Source organism: Grammomys surdaster, unplaced genomic scaffold, assembly GCF_004785775.1.
Source record: "Grammomys surdaster isolate TR1022 unplaced genomic scaffold, NIH_TR_1.0 310, whole genome shotgun sequence".
Taxonomy (NCBI): domain Eukaryota; kingdom Metazoa; phylum Chordata; class Mammalia; order Rodentia; family Muridae; genus Grammomys; species Grammomys surdaster.
In genome coordinates, this window is record NW_021604729.1 from 563,924 (window position 1) to 591,690 (window position 27,767).

General features: G+C 50.9%; 2 protein-coding genes across 3 annotated transcripts; one reads left to right on the forward strand and one right to left on the reverse strand.

Moving 5' to 3' along the window:
- The first annotated feature begins 990 nt into the window (after positions 1 to 990).
- On the forward strand, positions 991 to 12,229 carry Tmem132a (transmembrane protein 132A). 2 transcript variants are annotated; one of them, XM_028777478.1, is made up of 11 exons: positions 991 to 1,107; positions 3,371 to 3,585; positions 3,860 to 4,078; positions 4,659 to 4,990; positions 6,181 to 6,330; positions 6,626 to 6,824; positions 6,923 to 7,066; positions 8,570 to 8,772; positions 9,661 to 9,934; positions 10,304 to 10,495; positions 10,911 to 12,229. In XM_028777478.1, exons 1-11 carry the CDS (start codon positions 1,020 to 1,022, stop codon positions 11,952 to 11,954), a joined length of 3,060 nt encoding a protein of 1,019 aa, XP_028633311.1. In that variant the 5' UTR covers positions 991 to 1,019; the 3' UTR covers positions 11,955 to 12,229. The 2 variants fall into 2 exon arrangements, with proteins under 2 accessions (XP_028633311.1, XP_028633310.1); XM_028777477.1 differs by having other exon boundaries at positions 6,629 to 6,824.
- On the reverse strand, positions 12,146 to 27,117 carry Slc15a3 (solute carrier family 15 member 3). The gene is made up of 8 exons (XM_028777475.1): positions 25,984 to 27,117; positions 21,630 to 21,913; positions 16,979 to 17,126; positions 15,841 to 15,948; positions 15,158 to 15,326; positions 14,195 to 14,353; positions 12,773 to 12,928; positions 12,146 to 12,433 (listed from the first exon to the last, which is right to left on the reverse strand). The coding sequence occupies exons 1-8, from the start codon at positions 26,533 to 26,535 to the stop codon at positions 12,279 to 12,281; spliced, it is 1,731 nt and encodes a 576-aa protein (XP_028633308.1). The 5' UTR covers positions 26,536 to 27,117; the 3' UTR covers positions 12,146 to 12,278.
- Between the last annotated feature and the right edge of the window lie 650 nt (positions 27,118 to 27,767).

The following is a 27,767-nucleotide window of genomic DNA, read 5'->3' on the forward strand; positions in this document are numbered from 1 at the left end:
TGGGGGCAGCCCAACCTTCTGAACTTCTAGCAGGAATCTGTTAGGAGGAAGGGAGGGTTCAGGAGGCAGGATGTACCTGGTACCTTTCCCTCTAGGACCCTGGAGGAAGGCATGCACTCTCTTGTAAAACTTGCAGCTCTGGCAGCAGTGAAGTTGCCCCTTCCTGCAGGGTGCTTATGTTGCTAGCTGGAAAAACTGGCTTACCCTCCCAGACTCAAGAATTTGCCGAAATAAGGCTCTCACTGTGGCTCCAGGTGGTTCTGCTGCCTTGTGGAAGGCCCAGGCATGTCTCTGTTTCTTTTTCCTCTTTAGGTTGTTATGGAGATACCAGATCTTTTGGACTTCTTCCAACACTACCTGGGTGCAAGGCTAAGCAAGTGGGACCGGGACCGAGAGTCAGGGCTTCCTCAGAAGGGTTGACCAGCCTGCACCCTTTACCCTTTGGGACTCTTTTTGGGATAGATTTGGGCATGAAACAAGCTGCCTCCACGGATGGCCTAAGGTTGTCAATCTGGCCTGGTTTGGCCTCTCCTTTTCTGCCCCAGCAGCTCTGTTCTCTTATGTCCCTGAATTCTAGATGCCTTCACAGGTGAGATGCTTATGGGGAGGGGATGAGGCAGAGGAAACGTTTTTTGCTTCTTTGGGTTTCTCTTTGATCATCAGCTTCCATGAGGAATCCCAGAACTCACCTTGTGCCTCCTGGCAGAGGGCATCGAACTGCTTAGTCTCCAGGGACGCTCGCTGCCTTCTTCTGACCCTAGGCACCGGCGCTCTGGGTTTTGGGATCCGCAGGGCACTAGGACCCGGCGGGGCGAAGGGGACAGCCCATGTGCCCGCGTTCCCTCCCACCCTACTGCTCCCGCTCCATTGTCTGGGAACTGCAGCCGCGGGCTGGCGGCGCAGAGAACTGGCTGGCCAGAGTGGCCGGCGCGGAGCGGGCGCGGGAGATGCGGGGCCAGATCGCAGCCACCTGAGCCGCGCGCCGGTTACCCGCCTTTGGTGGGAAGAAGTGCGCCTCAATGACTGAACGCGCGGCTGCAGCCCCTCGGGGGCCCTACGGTGCCTGGCTTTGCCTCCTGGTGGCTCTCGCCCTGGAAGTCGTGAGAGGTCAGTGGGAAGGGAGGGGAGGGGATGGGAGGGACGACCTGGCTCTTCCTGGCCGAGGCCATGCGCCAGTGATGTCCCTAAGCCTCTGGGCTCTAGAACTAAACCTAGAGCGATGCCCTGGAGAGGTCTAACCTTGGGAAACCGGCTCCCAGCCAACAGCCCTTTTGCCTTCTCTGTGCACCATCTGGATGCTCCTACCTGAGCCTAAGGTCTTCTCACTCCCTTCTTCACCAGCCCAGTCCCAACTCTTCCCCTCTCCAGCCCTGACATCTAACCCGACTGCCCTGCTTCCCCATGCAACACCTCTCCCTCACCTGCTTTTCTAGACCCCAGCAGCCCAACGGTTAGTCACAGGAATGCAAAACAGCCTCTTTGCCTGCCTGGGACCCAAGAGATATGCTTCTTTCTCTCCCTGTTCCAAGGAGATCTCCAATCTTGGAATCTTCTGGGAGAGTCCCAGCCTTGCCTTTCTGAGCCCTTGTGGGTGTACCCATCACTGGGTAAGGAAGGGGCAGCAGCTATAGCATGCCTGACATGAGCTGGGGCTGAAAGGTTGGAAGATGTTATGGGAATTGGGAGATGGTGAAGTAATCTCTACTCTTCTGCCCCCATCAAGAGGGCTGGACTCCTGGTGATGGGAGAACATGGAAGTCCGTGGGAGGCAGGCTACAGAGCATCTTGTAATTATGAAAGCATTGAATTAGAAGGTGGACGGGAGCCACCCTAAGGGCCAACAGTCACTCACTTGTTACCCATAGGGATACTGGTGCACAGAGTTGTGGGGTGCCCTAGAGAAAAGCCCCGCCGCTGTGGCGGTGCTGAGAGGGCTGCTTCTGGAACTTCTTTCAGGTACCTGCTCCACACCCTGCAGAACCACTGGGAGTCCTAATAACCCCTCCACAGTGAGGGGAAGAAAGCTTTGTCATTCCACTCACTAACAATCTCACTTCACGTATAATCTAACCAATTTTACAAAGCCCTCTCCTGCCCACCGGATTATGAAATACTCCCACCCCTTGTACCAGTGAGGAAACCCAGGCTTCAAGATGCTGGTGACTGGCCTGCCTTTCACGGAGTAGAACTAGGACATAAAGTCAGATCTCTGCCCTCAGAGAGAGAGACCTCTTCAGAGAGAGTCAAGGGAATTCCAGAATGAGTAAGACGGAGCCAGCCTGGGGTTGACATAATTCAGGAGAGGCAGCCCAGCCAGGCATATTGGCGGCATTTGCGGTTTCAGGTACTCTGGAGAAACGAGGATTGTTCCCATCTTAGAAAAGCAGTAGCAGCAAGCAGAGCCAGAACAAGGTGTCTAGCAAAGGGCTGCGTGACCACAGAAGGCTTCCTCGAGGAGGCAGAATGTACTCTTGACCCTGAAGGAGAGTAGGGGTCCCTTGTGAAGCCCACATGGCATGCTGGTGTTGCATTGGATGGAAAGGCTGGGTAGCTAGGTGGTGAATTCCTTACTGGCCTCTCAGGTTCACTGCAGGTTGGAGAACCCTTATAGATCGTTTTAAAATCCATTAAGTGGAATTTGTAGTAATAGAACTTAATCCACAGAATTGTGTGAGAACTGAGAGGTTTACTACATGTAAAATTGAATCTGTGTGGGGTTAAGTGCTTTAAAAATTGTTACTCTTTGGGGATTATAGTACAAATCAATATGGCCATAGTGAACCTTTGTGCTTTTTATGATCAAGTATTCCATCTCCTCAGGTTTGTATTCCCAGCCTTTGTGAGTGCCGGTAGCCTCACTGACCTCTTTGATACCCTCCCCAGTTCTCATTCCTGAACCCCAATCCCCAGCTAGGACTAGGGCTTGATCCCAAGAGGGGATCAAGTTTGGAAATTTGGTGTGGGTGTGCCATGGAGTTGGAGGGGATGACCAGCCATGCTCACCAAAGGACACAGACACAGAAAAAAGAGTCAACATTGGAGTTGGAGGGGGTAACCAGCCATGTCCACCAAAGGACACACACATAGCAAAAAGAGTCTCCATTTCTACAGAGCTCAGCTGGGAGCCATCTTTTACTGAGTAGTTCCCAGTACAGGAGGAGTTCTGCTCTCCAAATGCCCTATTTTGTGAGGCTCTCAGTACCTCGGTCACCTCATCTGTGAAATGGGATGATTTCTCTACATCTGGGAGATGGTACATTTGTAGTCCACTTTGCCCTCTCATCCCCAGCCCCATAGTGAGAATGAAGCCCTGTTCAACCTCTGTGAGTTCTGTAGCCATCCAACGTCTCACTTCCTTAATCCTCTTCAGTTGACAGTAACCATGACACCCTGGACCCCATCTACCTGCCCGTGGCCCTGGAACTCCTGGATGCCCCAGAGCATTTTCGTGTGCAGCAGGTGGGCCACTACCCACCTGCCAACTCTTCCCTGGGTTCCCGCTCTGAGACCTTCCTGCTCATGCAGCCCTGGCCCAGGGCACAGCCGCTTCTCCGGGCCTCCTACCCACCTTTTGCCACTCAGCAGGTAAGGATAGGGCCCGGGGACTCCCAGGCAAATGAGACTCATAGGGTTCTGGAGCTCTTTTTATTCTCCCACCTAAGTACCAACAAGGGATTAGGCGGATTAGGTTGATGTGACCATAGATAGTTTTTCCCATTCTCTACACAGGAAGACTGAGGCCTCTAATCTCTTGCTACACTGAGATTAGAAGCCTGAAATCCCACCTTCTCAGACCTGGCTATCGTGTTATCTGCCTCTCCACATGACCCTGCAGTTGAGCATGCTTGTCCTTTTCCAGGTGGTCCCTCCTAGGGTCACCGAGCCCCACCGGCGGCCCGTCCCTTGGGATGTGCGGGCTGTCTCTGTGGAAGCAGCGGTGACTCCAGCAGAGCCCTATGCCCGTGTCCTCTTCCACCTCAAAGGGCAGGATTGGCCACCAGGACCTGGCAGCTTGCCCTGTGCCCGATTACATGCCACACACCCTGCAGGCACTGCCCACCAGGCCTGCCGCTTCCAGGTGAGCGAGTTGTTTCTGCTGCTGCACCCATGCAGGTGTGCCAGGGTCGAAAGGAAAGGACTCTACCACAGTCTGAGAATCTAGGGGCATTGTACCTGGCTCTGATTTGGTTCTCGATTGCCCTGGGAGAGGGTCCCTTGGGGATTTCAGTCCATGGTACATGGCTTTGGGCATGTAATGTCTCTGAGGCACCAGTTCCCACCTATAGGGAACTGGAGAAGGAAGAAATGAGACAAACGTTAGAGTCACTAACAGAGCCATTAACCTTTGTGTGTAGTGTGTGTAGTGATGGAACTTTTGTGGGTTCTAGTTCCACTATTGTGCAGTACTGGAGAGAACTGTCTCTTGCTTTTGACATTCTGAGCTCTAGGCAAGTCCTGGGATGTGGTAAAGATTAGCCCATTTTGCTGAAGAGTGACCTACAGAGTAGTCTGACACCTAGACCTGGTGGGTCTCTAGTTTATGGTGGCACCCAGGAGACATCCTTGGCTCTGCTTTTCATAGGTTTTTCTGCCAATGGGAGCAAGACTCCTTCCCACCCTTCCCAGGCCATCCACAGCCTTTGCTCTTGTGTTTGCAGCCGTCTCTGGGTGCCTGTGTGGTGGAACTGGAATTCCCTTCTCACTGGTTCTCCCAAAGTGCCACCACAAGGGCCGAACTGGCCTACACGCTGGAGCCTGCAGGTGAGGGCCCTGGGGGCTGTGGCCCTGGCACAGAGGAGGAACCCCGGGAGCAGGCTCTCCCAGTGGGTGGTGTGGAGCTGCACCCCGAAGACCCCCCACAGTACCAGGAGGTACCTCTGGATGAAGTAGTCACTTTGCGTGCACCTGATGTGCCAATGAGGCCTGGCCAGCTCTTCACTGCCACCCTCCTGCTTCGACACAACTTCACTGCCAGCCTTCTTACTCTGCGGTGAGTATCGGGCCCCTGTGGGTGGAAGAGGTAATAGGGGCTTAAGTAGGAAGACAGCGGGTTTCTAGTTTTCCTGTGGTCTCACTGGAGCTCTGGGTCTCCACCAACCATGAGTTCTGCATAAAAGTCCCAAGCAGAGAATTGTAAGATACTGTGCTGGGCACAATCCAGAAGTAGAAAGCCTCCCTGGGACTTCATGTCCTGGGGTAGAGGAGGCAGGAGAGGCTTGGAGCCTGAGAAGTGCAGTGTCCAGTGCTAGGTTATATTCAAACGTTGATAAGATGGATATCTATCTGGGCTTGAGTAGCTATAAGTTTCTCCTGCTTGGCACTCTTGCTAAGGGGGGCAGCCTTTGGACAAAGCCCACTCCTTCCCATCAGACACTCCCATTCTGTTATCCTTTTCTATGGAAGCTACTCCCAACCATCCTCTCTCCTACCCAATGAAACTGGCAAGGATGTGTAATGTAACTTCTCTTCTACATGTGTGGGTCTGTGGGAGTTCCATCCCACGTGTCTCCCTACCCACCTCTCATGCCTACTCAGTCTCCATCATGCACTGACTCCTCAGATCTTTCAGTACAAATCCTGTGTCTCCATATTGGAGTTGTTGCACAGAAGTGTGCAAGACTCTGCCCCCATCTGTACCAAGGACTAGAAGAGAAAACATGAACTAAATTAGACAGTGTGGGGTTGGGGTGCTCAGCTCAAGCTATGATGAACCCTGAGGACTTGGTCTGGTGGGCAGAGTAAGGGGAAAATCATCTACCACCTACAAGAAATAGTGTTTAGGAAGAAAGTTAGACTAGGCTGTGGGTGTAGCCTGGGCAAAGGCCTGAGGACATGAGCTGGGCTAGGGTGGGATGACTCTTGGCGTGGCCCAAACCTAAAATGTATGACGAGATGTCACTGCCCCTATTGAGGCTGAGCGAGGACCTGGAGGCTCTGGAACACCAGGCCTGGGCTTCAGCGTGTAGTCAGTAGAGAGTTGAAAGTGGCTTTGAGGAGGGTAGAAAAGGAGCATGATGTGACCTGTCTTGATTTGGGGGCCTTCTGGGAGGAATAGAGGGAGATTCCTGTTGGAACTGGGAAGGCCAGACGGGGGTAACATCTCTGGCTCCTCATCTGCCTTCCCAAAGCAATTGGTGGCTCAGTCTCCATCTTGACCAACAACCTGTACCCTCTTTGCAGGATCAAGGTGAAGAAAGGGCTGCAGGTGACAGCTGCCCGCCCAGCCCAGCCCACCTTCTGGACTGCTAAGCTAGACCGCTTCAAGGGCTCAAAGCACCATACCAGCCTGATCACCTGTCACCGTGCTGAGCCTGTGGGGCCAGATTCCAGGTGCCTAGAGAGTTCTAGCCCTAGAGTGTGGATGCCCCACCCTACCCCAGTGAGCATTTGGGGACACAGATTACTGGTTCTGTGGATCTTAAGAGGGGCCTAGAGGCCAAGTTGGGCTCTGAAGCCAGGATGCAGGCTTAGGCTCTGTCACTTTCCACTGTGACCTTGGGGGACTCACATCACCTCTGTGCCTTGGCCTTCTTGCCAGTCAAATGGGGATAACTGTAGAGCCTGCTTATGAATGCAGGGGGTACCTGGCAGCTGGCAAACACTCAGCTCATCTCTCTTCTGCCAGCAGCCCCCTTGAACTGTCTGAGTTCCTGTGGGTGGACTTTGCGGTGGAGAATAGCACTGGTGGGGGTGTGGCAGTCACTCGCCCTGTCACATGGCAGCTGGAGTACCCAGGTCAGGCCCCTGAAGCAGAGAAGGACAAAATGGTGTGGGAAATCCTGGTGTCTGAGCGAGACATCAGAGCCCTCATCCCTCTGGCCAAGGTAAGAGCCTGCCCTCTGAGCTCAGCTCCACTGGAAGCCTGCTCTCAGGAACTCCAGAAGGAGAGAGCCCTGGAACTAAATGCCCCTTACACCCTCAGGCTGAAGAGCTGGTAAACACGGCTCCATTGACTGGAGTGACCCAGCGTATCCCTGTGCGTCTTGTCACTGTGGATAGTGGGGGAGCCCTGGAGGAGGTGACAGAGCACATTGGCTGTGAGTCAGCCAATACACAAGTCCTGCAGGTGAGTGGCGGTGCTTGTCTCTGTGAGTCTACACAGCCAGACAAAATAGCTTTGTTCCTTTCTGCAGCTGAGTGAACAGCTTCTTAACCACAAACCTCATGGCAGGGACATGATGTCAACCTTTTTTTGTTGTTCCAGTCATCATCTCTCTAGAGTAGACCGGGAACCCTCAAAGCTCAGCCTTCAGCTTTTTATTTTTATTTTTTTAAATTTTTTGGTTTTCAAGATGGTTTCTTTGTATATCCCTGGCTGTCCTGGAGCTCACTCTGTAGACCAAGCTGGCCTTGAACTCATAGAGATCCTCCTGCCTCTGCCTCCCAAGTGCTGGGATTAAAGGCATGCGCCACCACCACCCAGGCTTAAGCTTATTTTTACATTGATTATCCAGTCGTTCATCTTGGCCCTGGCCAGGGAGCTACGCTGAAACACTGGATGTGCTTTGGAGTCAGGGAGGTTTTGGGGAGACATGTGTTAGTTACTTTCTCTCAATGCTGAGACAAAATACCTGACAAAAGCAGCTTAGGAAGGAAGTGCATATTCTGGCTCGTAGTTTGAGGTTTGAGGGTACAGTGGTCCGTTACAGCAGGAAAGAAAGTATAGGAGCTGGAGGCTCACATTGCACTGTAGTCAGGAGGCAGAAAGATGAATACTGGTGCTCAGATAAAAGGATTTCTCCCACCTCAGTGAGCTCATTCTAGGAATTCCCTCACAGACATGTCTCCAGATTCGTCTCCTAGGGAGTTCTAGGTCTTGTCAAGCTGACAGTATTAATCATCACAACCCATCTTTGTTACTAGCTGTGTGGTCCTATGCAAGTGTCTTAATCACTCTGAGCCTCCAGTCCCCCTCAACTTTAACATATTGTTAGGTTGCTGGAAGAAATAAAGGTACCTAAGACAGTACCCAGCGATAGCAAGAACTAAAGTATCATCAGTTTCTGCTGTTATAATATGATGACTTAATCATGATAAGCACTGTTGTAATAACCGGGGGTGGGGGGTAAGAGGGTAGATAGCTTTCTCTGTCTCAAGGTCCTAGTGAAGAAGCATTGACCCAGATCCCAGGCAGCAGTGATAGCACCTTGGGATTCCCTGAGTGGATTCCCTGAGGGTCTGTCTAGCCCCTCTGCCTTCACCCACTTAGCTGGAGCTGGCTGTTAGGTGTCTCCAGCACCAATGTCTGAGATTGGCACAGAGGAGCTACAGTTGTAAGTTCAACCCAGACCCTGATAGGAGGACCCTGCTAGGCTGTGTATGTTGCATGCAAATGGCTCACCTCATCCCTTGGAGAACCTAAAGTATGTCCCAATGTCCCTGCAGTGGATTTTGGTAGTACAGCAAAATACTTTAAGCTAAGAGCAGTGATTCCCCCCATCCAGCTCACCACAAAACACTCATTTGTGATCAGAGCTGAATTTGAGTTGTAGCCCTGCTTATGGCTGGAGTAGGTGATGCTGTATCAGTGCCTGTCATTTCTGCCTCACCCCATCTCTGCCTTCCATAGGTATCTGAGGCCTGTGATGCTGTGTTCGTGGCTGGCCAGGAGAGCCGGGGTGCCAAGGGGGTGAGGGTGGACTTCTGGTGGCGCCGACTTCGGGCCTCACTGAAGCTGACTGTATGGGCCCCAGTTCTCCCCTTGCACATTGAGCTGACGGACACCACTCTGGAACAAATCCGAGGCTGGAGGATCCCAGGCCCAGCAGAAGGGTGAGTGCAGACCTGCAGGAGCCCATAGGACATAGACCTTAGTGAATTCCTTCTTAGACTAAAGATACTCAGCGGACACTTCTGTGGACCCAGGCTGGGGTCTGAAACACTGCTCTCTGCTTGAAATGCCTTCTGCCCATCCATCCTGTATTCATTACTTTCCCGTGTTGCCATGACAAAGTATTTGATAAAAGAAACTTAAGAAACACAGGGTTTATTTTGGCTCACAGTTCAAAGTACATCCCATTGTGGTGGGACAGTCATAGTGGCAGGAGTTTAGACAGTTGGACAGGCCACATTGCATCCAAAGTTAGGAAGCAGGGAGATGGATGGACCGACGGACGGACAGATGGACGGATGCTGGTGCTCATCTCAATTTGAACTTCTTATTCAGTAGTGGGACCTCCACTGATGAGATGGTACTGCCCATAGTGCATCTTCCCACCTCGGTCACCCTGATTAAAAAGCTACCTTGCTGTCATGCCCAGAGATTTGTCTCCTAGGTGAATTCTAGATTTTTGTCAATATTAGCTATCACCTTTCCTTTGACCGTCAGAACCCCGGAGGCTGTAGTGTGAACTGGCAACCTCTATACTCCTCTCCCCCCTGCTTCCAAGTCTGCTGTAACACATACAGATTCTTTTTGCTTGGTTTTCTGTCTACCCTTCTTCAGTTCTACATTCCATCCCTGAGAATGTTCACTATTCAAAGCCTTGAATGGCCTCAAGCTCCATAGAAATCAATTACACTGGGTAGGCTGGAGCAAGGGCATTAAACTTTCATCTAGAACCTCTAGATAGGTGTCTGGGCAGGGTCTTGCTGAGTTTGGAGTTTGGGGAAGGCGTGGCATCCAGTGGGCGGGGCCCTCACTGACGCCCCTCCCCGCAGGCAGTTGGAGCCTGAGGCTGCTGCTGAGGAGGTAGAGCGGCGCTCCCGTGGATGCCGCCTGCAGTACCAAAGAGCTGGTGTGCGCTTCTTGGTGCCCTTTGCGGCTCACCCGCTGGACGGTGGCCGCCGCCTCACCCACCTACTAGGTCCTGACTGGTTGCTGGATGTGAGTCACCTCGTGGCAGCCCATGCCCACGTGCAAGATCCTCGTATAGCCTCTTTGGAAGGTGGCCGCATCCTAGTGGGACGGGAGCCTGGAGTCACTTCTATCGAGGTGAGCCACCACAGGGGACGCTAAAGAGCAAGACTTTATCCCCTTCTCCCAGGGTACTGGTGTCCCCAGACTGTTCATGGTTAGGTGTGAAGGCTGCAGAAGGGGCTTATTGTGTCTGAGGAGAATAGGTGGGCAATCTGGGAGGCATAGGGGGCTGAATGAGAATGGAGTTCACTGTAGGGAATGCTATAGGTGTGAAGGGCTAGGGTATAGGTGTGTAGGAACCAGGCCTCTGAAAAAGGACACTGCCCTCTGGTGTGGATTGGAGTCTTTATGTGTTAGAGTGTAGAGATGATGATGCCAAAACAGGGTACTTTAGGGAGACTGTGTGTGGGAGAACCCCCATTTTCAGTTGCTTCCCACTCTTAGGTTCGTTCCCCGCTATCTGACTCCATCCTGGGGGAGCAGGCACTGGCGGTGACAGACGACAAGGTCTCAGTGCTGGATCTGCGAGTTCAGCCAGTGATGGGCATCTCACTGTCCCTGAGCCGGGGCATGTCCCACCCTGGAGAGGTCACAGCCACATGCTGGGCCCAGTCAGCTCTTCCAGCCCCAAAGCAGGTGATGGCTGGGGGGGAGAGAGCATGGTTAACTGCTATAGAAGGGGGGTGATGGAGGAAGAGGAGGATGGGAGGAAGTGGGTCCTGGTACTTGGACCCCTTGCTCTAGGGTTTTCCAAATAAGGCCTACTTCCCTGTGAGGTAGTGAGTTCTCTGGCTGGAAGTGATCAAGCAGTAGCTGGCTGGAGAATGGCGTTGGGAGGTTCATTAGGTTCTCCTGAGGATTCAGACTCCTGGGCTGAGTGGCAGACAGGTGATTGACACGCGTCCCCTCTCTCCCTGTGTTTTGTCCATTTGCCTGTGTCTCTGTTTCCTCCGTGCTCTTTCTTCCATGTGGCCTGTCACTGTGGGAGTGGTCTGTGTGTGCATGCGTGCGTGCCCTCGCGTGTCTCTGCTTGTGTCCGTGTGCCCTGCAGGAGGTGGCCCTCTCCCTGTGGCTGTCCTTCTCTGACCACACTTTGGCACCAGCCGAGCTCTACGACCGCAATGACCTGGGACTGTCGGTCTCAGCTGAGGAGCCCGGTGCTGTTCTGCCAGCTGAAGAGCAGGGAGCCCAACTTGGTGTGGTGGTGAGTGGCGTGGGTGCCGAAGGGCTGCCACTACACGTGGCTCTGCACCCTCCGGAACCCTGCCGCCGGGGCCGCCATCGTGTACCCCTGGCCTCAGGCACAGCCTGGCTGGGGCTACCCCCTTTGCCCACACCAGCTCCTCCCCTCCCATCCAGCCCTGCCCGGACCCCACCGTTCACAGAAGCCACTGTGGAGGGAAAGCGGCAGGTAGCAGGTGATATGGGGGGCCATGTGGGTATTAGGGGAAAGTTTGATCGGGCAGAGGAAGACGCTGGGAAGGAAGAGAATGAGGCCAAAGAAGAGGAGGAAGATGAGGAAGAGATGGTGCCTGCCCCTCAGCGTGTTACCGACCTAGAGCTGGGAATGTACGCTCTGCTGGGCATCTTCTGCTTGACCATCCTCATCTTCCTGGTCAATGGTGTGATCTTTGTGTTGCGCTACCAGCGCAAAGAGCCTCCTGACAGCGCTACAGACCCTGCCTCCCCTCAGCCACATAACTGGGTCTGGCTGGGCACCAATCAGGAGGAACTGAGTCGGCAGCTGGACCGATGCTCTTCCTCGGGTCCACCCAAGGGGGAGGGGGGCTGCCCCTGTGAAACTGGGGCAGGAGGGGATGCCTCAACCGTGGCCCCCAATGATTCAGAGGGCCCTGCTGGCTCCTCGAGCACCCTGGCCCGCAAAGAAGCCGGGGGACGTCGGAAGCGAGTCGAGTTTGTGACATTTGCACCAGCGCCCCCAGCCCAGCTGCCTGAGGAGCCCGTAGGGGCCCCAGCTGTACAGTCCATCCTGGTGGCAGGTGAGGAGGACATCCGCTGGGTGTGCGAGGACATGGGGCTGAAGGACCCAGAGGAGCTTCGAAACTACATGGAGAGGATCCGGGGCAGCTCCTGACTACTCCCTGGCCTGCCGGGTACAGCTCTGCCCACCAGCTCAGGCATTGGGACCAGTGGGATATCTGGCTATACTACTTGCCTGACCCTCACACTCATCCTCTGGTGCTTGTTGATCTGAATCCCCTGCTGGGTCCCCTCAGAGACCCCATCCCAGGCCCCTTCCACCCCCACCCCTTGTCGTGGACTATGGTCAAGAGGGAGGGCGCATGCCCCTTATTTATGGGAACCACTTCATTCTACTGTTGGGTACAGAATAAATGAGTAAGGAATGGGCATAGCTGAGTACTGCTGTGACACTCTCTATCTGGGTGGATGGAGACCATTAACCCCTGACCCTGCTGGACGAGCTCTGGAAGCCGGGGTCCTGACGAGTCCTCTCATAGCGACCAGCAATCCAGAGAAACAGGACAGCTGTGACAGCCTGAATGCCGGCTAGCAGGAAGAAGTAACGGTCCATCTGGCAGTTGTTGATGTTCCCTGGGGACAGGAGGGCTGGCATGTGGGTGGGGAGAGGCTCGATGGGTTAGTAGCTAAAGCCACACACCAACTGGTGTGGTCTAAGAGTCCTTGGGAGAGAGCCCTCTGGTATCTTAACTCCCCAAGTGTTTTTGGTGTGTCTCCCATTCCTCTATTCGAAGGCTTGAAGCAAACACCAGCCCCTCCACCACTACCCCCGACTCAGCAGTAATGGCTGAGTTCCAGAAGCAAGAAGGTTTGAACCTCTGAGGGCCACTGAGTCTAAAGCATGGCTGTTCTTCCTATCCCTAAGCCTCCCTCCAATCCTGTCTTCTCTGGGGAGGATCCCTTCTCACTCACCGAAGTCCTTGGGGCAGTACATCCAGCCCCCAGGAAAGGATAGTAGGGCCACCAAGCCAGAGCCTAGCAGTGAGCCTACCCCAGAAAGGCAGAAGAAGATGCCCATGATTGCACCCTGCATGGATCGTGGGGCTTCTGAGTAAGCGAACTCCAGACCTGTGGGAGAAACACAGGAGGGACTTGAGCTACAGGGCAAGCAGAGATGGGTCCAAGTGGGGAATCACACTCTTCCAAGCCTCTATCCTATTCCCTTGGATGGCTGTGCCCTCATGGCTGGCAGCACCGGCATACCTGTGACATGATGCACGTTATCTGCCCTGCTCACCCACACCTGATGAGGCACTCGCCCTGGATACCATAAACACAACCCAGAGCTCTGACTACTTCCCTTCCTCCTGGGTACCCCAGTGATGGGGATGAGTTACAGCTGAGTCAGTAGCTTTTTCAGCTTCTCCCCCACCTTCTGTGCCCACCTTCCTTCTACACCAGCACCAAATCATTTCCATTCAGCCTCTAAAACAGGTTCCACATAGAGGCTTCCCGTTTTGTCCCATCTTTCCTGGGCCCTGACTTCATTACCCACACTTGGCTAGATGGCTCTCTGAAACTTCTTGGAGGCTTCCATTCCCGTCAGACTGATGGGAGGAAGGAAAGGTGCTGCTGGCCTCAGGGGAAGCGTCACCATCCAGGCTCAGCCATTAGATCCACTGTGACTTTGCTCCTCCCACACTCTCCTCTCCAGTGCCATCCCCCTCCCTCCACACCGTGCTCCTGGCCCATGCAGTTATTGCATTAAGGTCCTTCCCACACTTGCTGACTTCAGCTTTCCCAGAAGCCCGTCTTGTCCCTCCCTGCCTTACTCACAGCCCAGCCACACTCTACAGTCCTCAGGTTGGCACTGGTTGTGTTTTTTTGCTTGCAACTTGAGTTCACGGTTTTATCATCAAGATGCAGGATTTCCACCAGGGCCTAGTGGGAGAGCCTACCCACTGCTTACAGTCCTGGCTCCCTGACCAGGTTGGAACAGGGTTGGGAGTGCATGCATACACATACACACACACACACACACACACACACACACACACACACACACGGACACAGTCTTGAGTTCCAGAAGGGAAGAACCCCCATGCCAGGGGATTATTGAGGAAAGAGGCAAAGGCAAAAGGCAAACAGTCCACAGCACATAGGGATATATGGAAAGTGCCTTTTAACCGCCCGCTCCACAGGGTCTGCTGCAGTGCTGGCTCAAGTCTGGAAGTCCCTCCAACCTCACCAGAACAGATGCAGACCTCATTCAAAATCATTGCTCCCTTCCATACAGAAGCCACAGTGCTGTGCCCATGGTTCCCTCCTAGTCTGGAGGTACACCCAAATAGAGCTCAGATCCAGTGTAAGAGCCAGGGAGGGAAGCCAGTGTACCTGAGATGCTGGCAAAAATCTCACTGATCCCGATGAGCAGATACTGAGGGATTTGCCACCAGATAGACAGTGGTGCTGCATAGTATAAGTCCTTCCCAATCAGCTGAGGCACTGTCTGGTTGGCAGCAATGTACTGTAAGCGTTCTTTCTCCAGGACTCCTAAGGGGTTGTGGGGTGGGGACCAAGAGAACCATCAGACTACTCCAGGCAGTTTAGAGCTTGAGTTCCAACCCCCCAACCCCCCACCTTGCTTGCTAGGAAGCTCAGCTAGGTCTTGTATTTCGAAGGAGTTTCATTAATCCAGTCTGTTATGACATTCTTTGCAAATGAAGAAAGTGAAACTTAGGTTGAGCAATCAGCCCAGAGTCACACAGGTGATAATCAGTTAGGGCTGAATCTTAGTCCTGGTATATCTGGTTTTCAAGTTGGCCTACTTTCCATAAGATCACATGGCTTCTCTAGGGCAAGGTTAGTGGTATCGTGGCAGTTTCCAACCTGGATTTTATCATCTTCTCCCCTTCAGTGCTTGGGAGACACCTTTGCCCTGGTGAATGAATCACAATCAGATTGGACTTGCATTCCAGTCCTGGCCCTTCCATTGCCTTGTTGTGGAACCCTGGTCAAGTCACCTAACCTTGTGGAGATTCCATCCCCTTACCCAAAAAGCAATAAACTCCCTGGGGATAAAATGCCTAAGGATTTGGCATACGACAAAATACTTTAAAGAGCAGAGCCATAAAAGAATCCAGTTTGTGTTGCACGTGATCAACAAGGCAGTGTTCACTTGGCTGTTTTATTTTTCTTTGTTTTCAGACAGTCTCAGGTAGCCAGGTCGGCCTTGAAATCCTGGTCCTTCTGAGTGCCGAGGGCTGCGAGTGTGCACTGTCCAGTGACTTTCACTCTCTTATACTGTCTTGAGGGCAGGACCTCTCAAGGTCTGAATGAACATGATACATCACCCACCTGCCACAATGATGGAGGTGAACCCAAAGAACATGCCCAGGGCCATCTTCTGCAGAGCTGAGGGCAGCAGCTTGCACCGCAGCAACAGAGGATCGATCAAGTGGTCCTTGACAGGGACCAGAATCAGTATCACCACAACATTGGCCAGCAGGAGCCAGGCTTCTGGGATCTGAGGGGAAGAGGGCCAGGATAGGCAGGCTAGCTGAGCAGAAAGAGCTCTGGGCTGGACAATATCCCTGAGTAACCCAGGGCTAGTGGTCCTGTTCGAACACCAATACCCATAGAACTCAGTCTTCTCAATTGTGTGACTAGGGGACAGGATTATATCTAGGAAGGCAAAGAAGTTCTTCCTGGACACAACTTTCCATCCTGAGCTCAACATGGAAAGGGTCCCAGGGAAATAGGAGAAAAGGCAGCGTTGGAGCAATCTGTGTGTGCACTGGGAGTGCAAAATGGACGGTGAGCAGCAGCATTGGGGAGATACCTGGCCTGAGCTCTGTGGGCAGCTGCTCATGCTGAGAGAGGGGCTTGGTGTTGCACACCCCCTCCACAGGTGCTTCTCTTGTGTCCTAAACATGCTGCCTCACTGAGGGGTGGGGTGGGAGCTGCAGCCAGCTCCATTTCCTCCTATTCACACTGGATGTAGATTCTGGCTGGGGCTGACCATGCACTTACTCTCTTACCCTGTAGTTATTGCTATCAGATCTCAGTGACGAAGAGATGTTAGGATTGGTCCGGAAGATGTTGGGGATATGGAGGTGGAGACCTTGTAGGACATAGGTGGACTGCATCTGTGGAGAGATGGAGACAGGTTGGGATGGAGCTGGTCACTGAACCTCTAGCTCCAGGATGCTTCAGGATAGGCATTCCTTAGCCACAGCTCCAGGGCAGTTGGTCCTTCCCCAAATCAGGGAAAGGCACCTCTACCCTACTTCTCAGTGAGGGGAAACTTGGGGGTGGGGGCTTCTGGTGTTCTCAGGCCATGGGCAGTGCCCACAGATGGTCCCAGACCTAGCTGCGGCCACTCACATGCTCTTCCTGTTTGTGTCTCCAGGTTTCACACAGGATGGGTATGGACAAGTGTTTATTGAAATGGGGAACATAATGATATGACTGTCTTCACTGAGTGCTGAAGGTTGATACAGCCAGTGGAGAGGTACTGATCTGCCAGAGGAGTTTGGAAACAGCTGCTGGAAAGAGCAGGTTTGGTGCCCTCAACCCTGACTGTACCAGACATTGTCAGTCTAGCTACCCTGAAGTGCAGGGGTTCCAGGAGACTCCTGGCAGGGGACCATACAGGGGATGCTCTGGGGTCCCTTGGGTTAGCAGCCACTGGTCGACCTCTGTAGAAGGATGTCAATGTCCTGACAGCTGTTATGGACATCTTGCCCATGTCCTTGTATCATGTGGGCCAGTCTGTGCCACCCTAGACTAGCAGCCTATGATAGGGATCTTAGGCTCTCTCCAATGAAGAGGGTGTAGGTGGCTAAGGCCTTGTTGCCTGGGGGTTCGGAATGGATTAGGTTACTGCCCTCGCTCCACACGTCTGAAAGCACATGCACACATATATGATGCACATATATACGCTCACATGTGCATCAAGTCTATGTACACACGCACATGCCTGGACACATACATGCCTGCACATATATACACTCACATGTGCATGAAGTCTATGTACACATGCATATACCTGGACACACACACACACACACACACCATTACCCTAGGGAAGTAATGCTATGGGCTTCTAAGACAGAGGCTGAGCCCATGAGGGGTGCTGGAGTGTCAGGCCCCTGATCAGAAGGCAGAGGCACCTACCTGGAAATATACCATCCAGTAAGGTACAAGGGTCACCATCACAGGCAGGATCTTCACCAGCACCTGGAAGTTGGCCATATCTTCTTGTGGAGAAGGTCCAGGCTGGTTAGACCTCTGGTCAGGCAACAGGTGGGCACCTTCAGAATTCCTTTAAGGCAATAGGGAGAGAAAAAAAAAAGACAGCCACAACTCAACTCGACTCTAGGACCAATGCCACTGTTTCTGCCTCCATCATCCTCCCAGGATCCCCATTGTGTGAGGGATGGGGGTAGGGAGGAAGGTGAGATGGCTCAGCTGGTAAAGGCACTTGCCTTTAATCTGAGTTTAATCCCCTGAGTCTGCACAGTGGATGGATGGAGAGAACCAACTCCCAGATCTCCCTCATCCCAGGCACTCCTCCCCTCCATCACACTGTTCTGAACACTAGCAGCAACTCCATCACCCTCACTATCACCCCCAATAGATAGGTGATTGATGTCACCCAAGCTGTCACAGACTTACACTTCTCTCAAGCTATATACAGTGTTTGGATTGGGCGTGGCAAACCCGGCTCAGAGGAAAGCAGTCTTCAGGGATTTTTTTTTTTTGACCCATGGCATCCATTTACCACAGGAATCACAAAAGTCCCAGCACACACCTGACTCAGAGTCTACCACAGGTTTGATGTACATCAGTTCCCTTGCTGCTGACCCCAAGTCTATCCTTAGTGAACTTAACAGTGAGGTAGAGAGCAGAGAGGCAGAGATGGAAGAGCCATTACCAGGAGACCAGATAGACTGACCACCACTACAACCTTTACCCTTTGCCCTCAGGGTTTCTGAACCTTTCTCATCTGAAAGCCCTGAGCTGTCCTCTGAGACTTCAAAGGGCAAATGTCCAGCTGGTCTTCTTCAGGGACAGCTGCCATCACCTCCTTCCCTCCGAGCATTCTGTGCTGTTCTTTACCAGCACTGTGGTCTGTTGCTCTTGCCAGATCCAAGCTAGCTTTGTGACACTTGGATCATGCCATACTTTGGAAGTATAAGACTCTGCAAGCCTTAAGAAGACCCACAGCTTCTGCTTCCCACCGTCTGGAACATTCCTTCTTAGAATGCTCCCTCTTCTCACATCCCAGACACCATCCCCAGAGAAGTGCAAGCAACAGACGAGGCCACACGGAAGGGGAAACCGAGGCTCTCACCAGCAGTCCCAGCTGAGCTCTGACCTCACCATCTAGTCCCACCGTGTGAGAATGTTCTAGAATCTAGCCCTTTGAAGCTCCCAAATGACCCGGGGATGCCAAGAGCAGCAGAAGACAAGCCCTGCTAACCCTAGTTACCCCCAGCGTTTGAGAGAGGATGAAAAGCTGGGGCTTGACTCAGTTGCGGTGAGGTTTGTGAGGCAGTAAGAGCTATTTATTAAAGCACCAGACTCCTTGGCACCTGTACTTCACTGACTGACCTCTGGCAACCAAACAGGCTGGGGAAGGCTGGTGCATCCTCCTTCTGCTCTAGATCCCATTGACCCCAGCTGGGACTGAGTCCAGCCAGGAATTAGAGACAGATCTGCTTGTCATAAGTAGTCAATTGTACATGATAGACTTTTATTCAACTGTAAAGAACAATGAAATTATGAAATCTGAGGGAAATGGGTGGAAACAGAAAGTACCTTAGGTCTTTCTCATGTATGGATCCTAGCTGCTAAGGATTGCTACATGTGTGTATGTGTGTGTGATTGTGTTCAGATGCTAGGGAAAGAGAAAGAGGACCAGGAAAGGAGAACGAAAGAGGCTTAACAAAGGGTTAGGAAGGGTGATAGAATGCATGTGATAGGAAGTGGGAAGGGAGGATGGGGCAGAAGGGTACAGTGAGGAGTGGGGCAAAGAGATGAAGAGGGGAGGGTTAACAAAAACTTAGGATGTATCAAAGCCAGAAGGAAACTTGCTATTTTGTAAGCTAGTTGAAGAGTCTGGAGGTATAAGAAGATGGCTCAATAGGTCAAGGCTCACCACCTGTGCTTGATCCCTGGGGTCCATATGGTATGAGAGAACGGATTCCCACAAGTATGATCTCCAAATGCATGTTGTAGCAGGCTTATGCCCATACATACACACACACACATACACACCACACATACACACCACACATACACACCACACACACACACCACACACACACACACACACACACCACACACCACACACACACATACACACCACACACACAGCATACACACCACACACATACACACCACACACACACACAGCATACACACCACACACACACACATACACAACACACACACACACATACACAACACACACACACAGATGTACAAACACAATCACATTTTTAAAAAGGAAAAAAGAAAGCCAGAGGACAGTGATGGTCCTGGCAGCAGTGGTGATGTGTTGATGGGACTGGCAGTAAAAATAAACACTGTCAGCAGACTGGAGATGACAATCGGGATGGGCAGGTAACATGGTGGCCACACTGAGATATGATCTGAGTCTTTGGAGAGATGTTATCCTTCCTTGAATCTCAAAGGATGATGCAAGGTTCTTAGACAAGGAAAAAATCCGGTATTCTCAGAATAAAGGGCAAAGAGCAAAGGGCAAAAGTGGAGCCACAGTTGACCTAATTATTCTAAAATAAGCAACCCTGTTATTAAGTGAAATAGAACATTCAGAAAGCAATTGGCATGGCTCCTCCCTCATGAGCTCACAGCTGCGAGAAGTGGATTGCAAGTGTCCATGGAAATGCTTGGTAATCAACTTCTGTCCTTTCAGTCCAGTCTTTAAAAACTTAATTTACTCAATGTGCAAATGTGTGAGTGTGTATGTGTGTGTGTATGTGTGTGTATGTGTGTCTGTCTGTGTGTATGTGTATATTTGTATATATGTGTTTCTGTATGTATGTGTATGTATACATATGTGTGTATATGTGCATGTATGTTGTTGTTCAGTACATGAGTACAGGTATCTTAGTTAACTTTAACTGTCAGCTTTGTCACACAGCTTAGAGTCACCTGAGAAGAGAGTCTCAACTGAGAGGTTTCCCAGATAAGATTGGCCTGTGGGAAGGACTATAGGAAATTATTTTGATTTTTAATTGATGTAGGAGGCCCTAGCCCACTGTTGTGGGCACCATTCCCTGGGCGAGTGATCCAGGGTTGTGTAGAAAAAGTCAACATGAACCTGAACAAACCAGAGAGCTGTATTCCTTCATGGTTTCTGCTTTACGTTCCTGCTCTGACTTTCTTCAGTGATGGGCTATAACCTGTAAGTGGAAATAAACTCTTTCCTCCTCTAAGTGCCCCCCTTTTTGTTACTCTAAGCAGGATTTCTTTGTGTAGCCCTGGAGGTCTTTCTATAGACCAGGTTGGCCTCTAATTCACAGAGATCCACCTGTCTCTGCCTCCTAAGTGCTGGGATTAAAGACCTGCACACCATCCCCACCCAGTTTCTCTACATTACTTTTTTTTTTTTAAGATTTATTTATTTTTTGTATGTGAGTACACTGTAGCTGTCTTCAGACACACCAGAAGAGGACATCAGATGCCATTACAGATGGTTGTGAGCCACCATGTGGTTGCTGGGAATTGAACTCAGGACCTCTGGAAGTGCAGTCAGTGCTCTTAACCACTGAGCCATTTCTCCACCCCTCTACTTTACTTTTGACCATGGTGTTTGTCACAGCAACAGTCAACTTACAACACTGTGTGTGCACTTTCCCGTGTAGGCTACAGGTGACACTGAGTATCTTTCTTAATTCCTTCTCACCTATTAACATGTTTTTAAATTTGTGTGTGAGGGATGGAGAGATGAAGGGAGGTAGAGAAAGAGAGAGAGGGAAAGGGGGGGAGGGGGGAGGAACAGGGCACAAGTGCACATGGCGACCAGAGGACACCTGATTGAGATAAGGTCTCTTATTGAACCTGGGGCTAGGCTGTCGACCAGCAAGCCAGTGATCCTTCTGTCTCCACTCCCACCACCCCCAGTGCTGGGATTACAAGCATGCATGTGACCGAGCCATGCTTTTTACATGGGTTCTAAATTCAACTCCTTGTGCTTATGCAGCAAACACTTTATAAATTAAGACATCTCTCAAGTCATTGTGTGTGTGTGTGTGAGTGTGTGTGTGTGTATGTGTGTGTGTGTGTGCATGTGTGTTTACACAGATACAAATGTGTTCATGTGCATGGAGAGGCCAGAGAATAAATAACACTGGAACCTTGAATTTCATTTTTAGGAGTACTGTCTGCCTTCTTTGTGATGCCAATGATCTCATTGGCCTGCAGCTCAAGAATTAGGCTAAGACGGATGTCCAACAAGTCCCAGGGACTCACCTGTCTCTACCTCCCCAGTGCTGAGACTGTAGGTTTGTGCCACCATGACAGGCTTGTTTGTTTGTTTGTTTGTTTGTTTTTTGGGGGGTACTTGGGATGGAACTCAGGTCTTCATAGTACTTGGAAGCCAACATCAGCACTGGCAACCCCCGCCCCCCCCATCATTTTCAGTTTAACCACCAGCCTCAGTCATAGTGGCTCTGATCCAATGTAGGGCAGCTTCTCATTCATTGCCAGCCCTGAAGCTGAACCAGAAAGCCAAGTTGGACTTACCCCACCCCCACCCCAGGGGTGGTGCTTGGCAGCCACTTTTGCCCTTTGATACCTGGAAGAGGGCCGCCGGCAGGGACAACAGTTTTGGAATGCAAGCTTCAACATAGATGACACTTGGCTGCCTGTTGGGGGCTTGGTGATGAAGACAGGTGTGGCAAAGAGAAAAATGAAGAATGCCAGGCCCACAAGGCCCACGATGATGCTGTAGCCCCATAGGAAGCTGATGTTCTGCTCGATGAAGGCCACCACCAGCAGGGACAGTATGGCACCCAGGTTGATGCTCCAGTAGAACCAGTTGAAGAAGCGGCGGGTGGCATCGCGCCCGTGATCCATCACCTGCCATTCAGCCAGGGATGAGAGTGAGGGAGGACCCAGGGGGGACTTTGTACAGATACATCCCACAGGGATGCCTCTGAGGTCAGCAAGTAAGCACATTGCTAATCTCTGGTTGCTAAATATATATATAATAAATATCCATTAAAAGATATATATAATATATTAAATGAAAAATGAACATACATTTTTTTCATGTATATTGTATACATATGTGTTCATGCACGTTTGCTTATATATAGGTATACATGTCCCGAGGGTGCTCATGCATATGTGTGGGTGTACCTATGGAAGTTTGAGGCCTGATATCAGGAATTGTCCTCAATTTGTTAGTTTGCTTTATTCTGTGAGGTAGGGTCTCTCAATCAAACCCAGAGTTCACCAATATGGCTAGTCTCCTTAGCCAGGTTTTTCTGGGGATCCTATCTCTGCTTTTCAAGGCTGGAATTACAAGTGGGCCACCAAGTCCACTTGACAATCTGTGTGGGTTCTGGGAATTTAGACTCTGGTCTTCATACTTGCACAGTGAGCATGTTAATTGTTGAACAATCTCTCCCAGCCACGAATATACCCTTCTCCTGAGAGCCAGTTAACAACCAAAACACTGTCACCCAGCTGTTTTATATGCTCATGACACACATTGTTTTTTTATTGTCACCAACTAGGACATACGACAACTGTCTTCAAAGCCATTCTGTTCACTTCTGGTTGATTTATTCCTTTGTCTTTGAACAACGCACACAATGCGTTACTTTCATAATCAGCAAAAGTCACAGAAGTCTCAGTTCATGCCCTACTATTAAATGTGACCTATGCTGGCTACTGAAAGATCAGACTGAGACTGATTAAGAATTTCGTCTGCAGCTTGAGCTGCAACCTGAGAACTGCATGGAAGTTTGCCCCTCTGGTGTGCCTCCCTCCCTTCTATCCACGATCAAACAAAGCTGGAGAGACAGAGCAGGTGGGTGGAGGTGGTTCTAAATGCATAGACTCAGAGCAGGCCTTGACCTTACGAAAAACTATCTTTCATAAACCCCTTAGCAAGGTCAGATCTCACCCTAGGATTTAGGTCAATCCACAGTGGATCCTCCCACTCTGGCCTGCTGTCTTTGGCTAGCTGCACTGGCTGCATTCCCAGACCACGATCCCTAGATTCTGATTAAACAGCTCAGAAGAAAGGTCCAGGCTTCTACATTTATAAAAAATCATAAGAACTGAGGGTCACTTCTCAAATGAATCTCTTCGAGTGTGTGTGTGTGTGTGCACGTGCACGTCCGCTGAGGTTTATCTATGTGTGTACATATGTGTGTATGTGTTGTAGGATATGTGCATCCTGCCTCAGGTTCTCATGTTTTTGTAGCACGTAGTCTTACCCCTCTACCTTCCATGCTGAAGGTCCAGCTTAGGGTCTCAAGTATGCTACACATGTGTTCTACCACTGAGATATATCCCTAGCCCTCTTTGACTTTTATTTTGAAACAAATTTTCACTAAGTAGTAAAGACTGATCTTGAACTCACTCTGTAGCTAATGGAGAATTTACCACCCTCCTTCCCAAACCTCCCAAGTAGCTGGAATTACAGGCCTGCCATACCAGGTCTGGCTAACGGCCATGTTCCAATAACCACCAAATCTCAGAATCCATCACTATCCTACCACCCTTTCCAAACATGGAATACATATTTCCATTCCTAAAAGGATTATCCCATGCTTTCCTTGCAGCTGTTATGCCGAGGAAGAGTAAATGTTTTTCTCCTTATCTAAATGTCAAGTTATAATCTGTACAGATGTGCTTAAAATTGCAGTGCCTTGGGGATTCCACAAGGTGCCCTTGGCGAATGAAGGAGGGGCTCTGCTACGTCAGCTTGTGGAGAATCCTTGCCTGGACCTTCAAGCAGAAAGTTGAATACACCCCATTATGAACAGCTACTTCTATTTATTAATTGGAAGTAAGTGCATATGACAAGTGTAGCTTGAAGGGAAAGACCAGGCAGCCCATGTAGGATATAAATGAGTTCTTCTAGAGCAAGAAAATACCTTGTGGAGAATGATGGATAACCCTTCCTGAAATCAGCAAGTGTGCTGAACTCGAAGCTCCTAGGCATGGCTCTTTTCCAGATGGTGCCAGACATCTCATGTCTCTGGACTGATTACTTCATCTTCTGAATGCTACATCAGCCTGCCCTGTGCTCAGCTACACCCAATCGTGTGGCCCTGCCTATTTCTCCACTGCAGTAGAGCCATCTCTAAAGAACTCAAATCCAATGAAGTCTACATTACCTCAAGGCAGTCTGGTGTCTCTACACTGTCCTAGGGAGTGGGATACAAAGACAGCAAAGATTACAGGGTTGTGAGAAGGGATAGGAGCCCTTCAACCCAGAGTCTGGTTTGAAACTTTTCATGGGCTGAGATTCAAGAATTCTAGCACAATGGATTTGTTGTGATGGCTGCCAACACAGAAATAATATTTATCTTATACATAGTGATTTTATGTTAAAATAGCAATGACTGAGCTCAAGAGATGACTCACTGAGAAAAGCTGTGGACGTTACAAAGGCTCAGTGATCTGTTGTCTGGGCAACCAGCTCTTCCACCAGAAGGAAGAAGAGAAGAGATGCTCACTGGCTGAGACCCCTGGAAATATGGTAGAAAGACCACTGATGAGAGGCCAGAAAACAGAGATGGTCTCTTTTAGAAAATGTTCACAAGCTTGGTCCAGGAATCCCAACTGCTAGGGCTGAATTTTGATTAATAGGAACTGCCTAGATTTGCATGACTCTCATTTGCATAGTTAATATTACTCAATAGAAAACTCTATAAATAACAGCTCGTGCTAACCTCCCGGAACAGTACACTACCCATCTGAGCTGTCTTCCTTCATGGGGCCCAAATCACATGCCAGTAATGCCCACAAAGACTCATCCTAACCAAACGGACACCCACACATGATTACCCTGTACTGTAGGCAGCATAACAGCTACTTCCCAGTCTGCTACCCCTTGTAGCACATTCAATATCAATAAAGTTTTCTTTGTATTCAGTTTTGAAGAGTTTGTTTGTTATTTGCCTGCTAGTCCCTGTTAATAGTTGGTCACCCCTATCTACGCCAGGGTTTTAGGGCAGCTGGGAGTGGGTAAGTAGTGGGATGTCAATCAAAGAGTACAGTTAAGAGAAGAAGGAACATTCCTTTCAGTGAGTATTGGGAAGCTCCTGATCGGAGGTTGTTCACAATACATACACTTGCAAAGACACAAACACACATGAGCAATACAGTAACTACTATTAAAAAGGGAAATCCTTAGTAAGGACTTTGGTCACAGTGTGTTGGGGGGTGCTGGGTTGTGGATGCCAGCTGGAAGACAACTCATTTAAAACTGTCTACCTTGTGAGTGCTTTTGAGGTAAACTAGAGAGAAGTACAAGTCACCCAGTAGCCTGATCGCACTACCCCTATCACCTGTCCCCCTTCCATGGACATCTTGTCTTTCCCGTGGCTGTCTATGTGTGTTTCTGAATTCTGCCTGTGTTTATTCACACTGTGTGTGGTTGTTTTAATAATATTCTCTACTAGTGTATTCATTATCAACTATCCTATTTGAGCACAGCTTCCAAAACAGAGCCATGTCAGCAAGACTTCAAGTCAGTCATTTACCCACTGCCTCTGGTGTTGCTGGGTGAGAAAACGCTGGCTGGCCCCTGCACTAACACCCAAGTCCCACTGACAAAATTCAGACAGGGCTCAAGCTGGGACCTGAGACTCAGCTGCTTCACTGTCCCTGAGGACCTGCTCTCTGTTGAAGGCCAGGCTGGAATGCTGGGACCCTGTCTTAAAAAAACAAAAGGCAATAGGCCTGGGGCATGAGGCATGGCTCAGAGGACCGTGGGACCTGTGGCTAATCCTCCTGAGACTCCTACATGACTCTTTCTATAGCAAGCAGCCTGTCCGTTTTCATATAAGGAAACTGATGTAGAGAGGGGAAGTGGTTTGTCTGAAGCCCCTCTGGAGGCTAGAACCTCTATCTCAGGATTTCCAGACCCCCTTGGCCTCCGTAGCACAACGCCTCTAGCCACTCACCTGGTCAGCCCCGAATGAGGTGAGGTTGCTCCTGACGGAGCTGGCAGCCAGTGCCAGGAGAAGCAACACCAAGTAGAGGGTAGTTGCACAGTAGGGGCTGGACCTGGAGCCTTGGCAGTTTGTGGATGGGCAGGCAGGTTCCAGTGGCAACTCGGGCATCTCTCCACAGAAAGATCTTCGGCCATCATCGGTGATGGTGGTGAGCAACAAGCCAGAGGCGGCCAGGTAGAGCAGCAGGCTGAGTGAGATAGCGAGGAAACGGCCCAGGTAGACGTCTGCCAGCCAGCCTCCCACTGGAGCCAGAAGGTAGGAGGCCCCTAGGAAGAGGAGTGTGGCCCGCGACGCCTGCTCGCCATCCCAATTGAAGTTCAAGCTGTTGAGGTAGAGCACGAGGTTGGAGGTGATGCCAAAGAAGGCAGCGCGTTCCAGCATCTCCACTAGCAGCACCGCAGCAGCTGCTGTCCGTCTCCATCGTCGGGGGCCCCTCGGGCCTTGGGCCACCAGCGGTTGCCGCTCTCCCGACCTGCTTGGCTGCTCTTCGAGCGCGGACATCGTGGACTTCCTGTCTCCGCGACCCACACTCTCTCCTCTGCCTTCCCCTCTTCTCCCCTAACCCGGATAGCCCCTCTTTTCTCACCCCGTCTCCTCTTTTTCCCTCAGGTCCGTTTCTATCTCGACCTTAATTCTCCACTCTCTCCCTCTACTCCCTAGTTCTTCTTTTTTATCTTCCCTGTGCTTCTACCAAGTCATCTCCTCTCCTTCCTTCACTCTGGCCTAGACTACCCCCCAACCCCACCCCATCATTCTGCTTGCTCTGCTTCTCTATCCTCCCGGCCTCCTTTCCTGCTAGTCTCCTCCCTTAGCTGCCTTTTTCAACTGCTGTCCCCTTCTCTTATGACACCTGGGCCACAATGTCTCCCCTGGCCCTGCCACCTCCTCCACACACTCCTCTTTGACCGTTTCTCTTCCTCCCAGCTTAGCCTCTGTCCTTTTTTTCTGCTTCTTAAGAAACTCCGGGCTTCCCCTTTTAACTGGCCCTGTGGCTGCCTACGTCACCCAGTATTTAGGAGAAATGAAACTCTGTGGATCACAGGGTCCCTTTCATCCAGCTTTCTAAAAATCTCCCTTCTCCTGGGCCGTCTTAGCCTGTCTGCTGGCTTTCCCAGAGCCAGGAAGAGAGCCTTCCTTTCAGTTTCACTCCAACTCATTTCCCTTCCTATCCTAAAGCTGCATCCTCCACCGCTGGAGTTTGATTGTCTATGCAGCTGGGGACTTTGGATGAGGTAGGCAGACACTGAGGGGCATCTTCTGTTTAGGGAGCCACGTTTGGAGGAAGTTCAGGATCCTTCAATACTAAGATGAGGTAGTGACACTGAGATCAGTCCATTGCATCTGTGAAGGCCACATGGAACATTTGGTAGGCCCAGGTATCCCTTCACAGACCCAGAGACAACCCTAGTAGGGGTGGGGAAGGGAGGTGAGAAGTGACTGGATCCTGGTATCTGAGCTCCAGGGCCCACCACAGCCTGTGTCAAGGGAAGTACTGATATGCACTTTGCATTGCAAAAGCAGCAAAGGGGAAGGAAGTGGCGCCATATGGGAGCCACAAGATTGACAGGGGCACTGACCTCAGACTAAATCACAGTCACCCCTTACTCAGATCCCCCTGTTGCCTTACAGGAAAATGAAGAGGAGCCAGTCACTTCTTGATCTAAAAGTTTAAAGGGCTCTGACCCTCACCTCTGACTGCATCTCAACCCACTGAATGTGGTCTGCTGATCTTT

What these genes read in the sequence shown, in the direction of transcription:
- Tmem132a (XM_028777478.1), top strand. Translation starts at nt 1,020, where the DNA reads ATGACTGAACGCGCGGCTGCAGCCCCTCGGGGGCCCTACGGTGCCTGG. An exon ending in CACCTTTTGCCACTCAGCAG is followed by an intron (nt 3,586 to 3,859) that starts GTAAGGATAGGG and finishes GTCCTTTTCCAG; the next exon opens with GTGGTCCCTCCTAGGGTCAC. An exon ending in CTCTTCCAGCCCCAAAGCAG is followed by an intron (nt 10,496 to 10,910) that starts GTGATGGCTGGG and finishes TGTGCCCTGCAG; the next exon opens with GAGGTGGCCCTCTCCCTGTG.
- Slc15a3 (XM_028777475.1), bottom strand. Translation starts at nt 26,535, where the DNA reads ATGTCCGCGCTCGAAGAGCAGCCAAGCAGGTCGGGAGAGCGGCAACCG. An exon ending in ACTGGATGGTATATTTCCAG is followed by an intron (nt 15,949 to 16,978) that starts GTAGGTGCCTCT and finishes ATCTCTCCACAG; the next exon opens with ATGCAGTCCACCTATGTCCT. An exon ending in GATTTTTGCCAGCATCTCAG is followed by an intron (nt 12,929 to 14,194) that starts GTACACTGGCTT and finishes TTTCTCCCACAG; the next exon opens with GTCTGGAGTTCGCTTACTCA.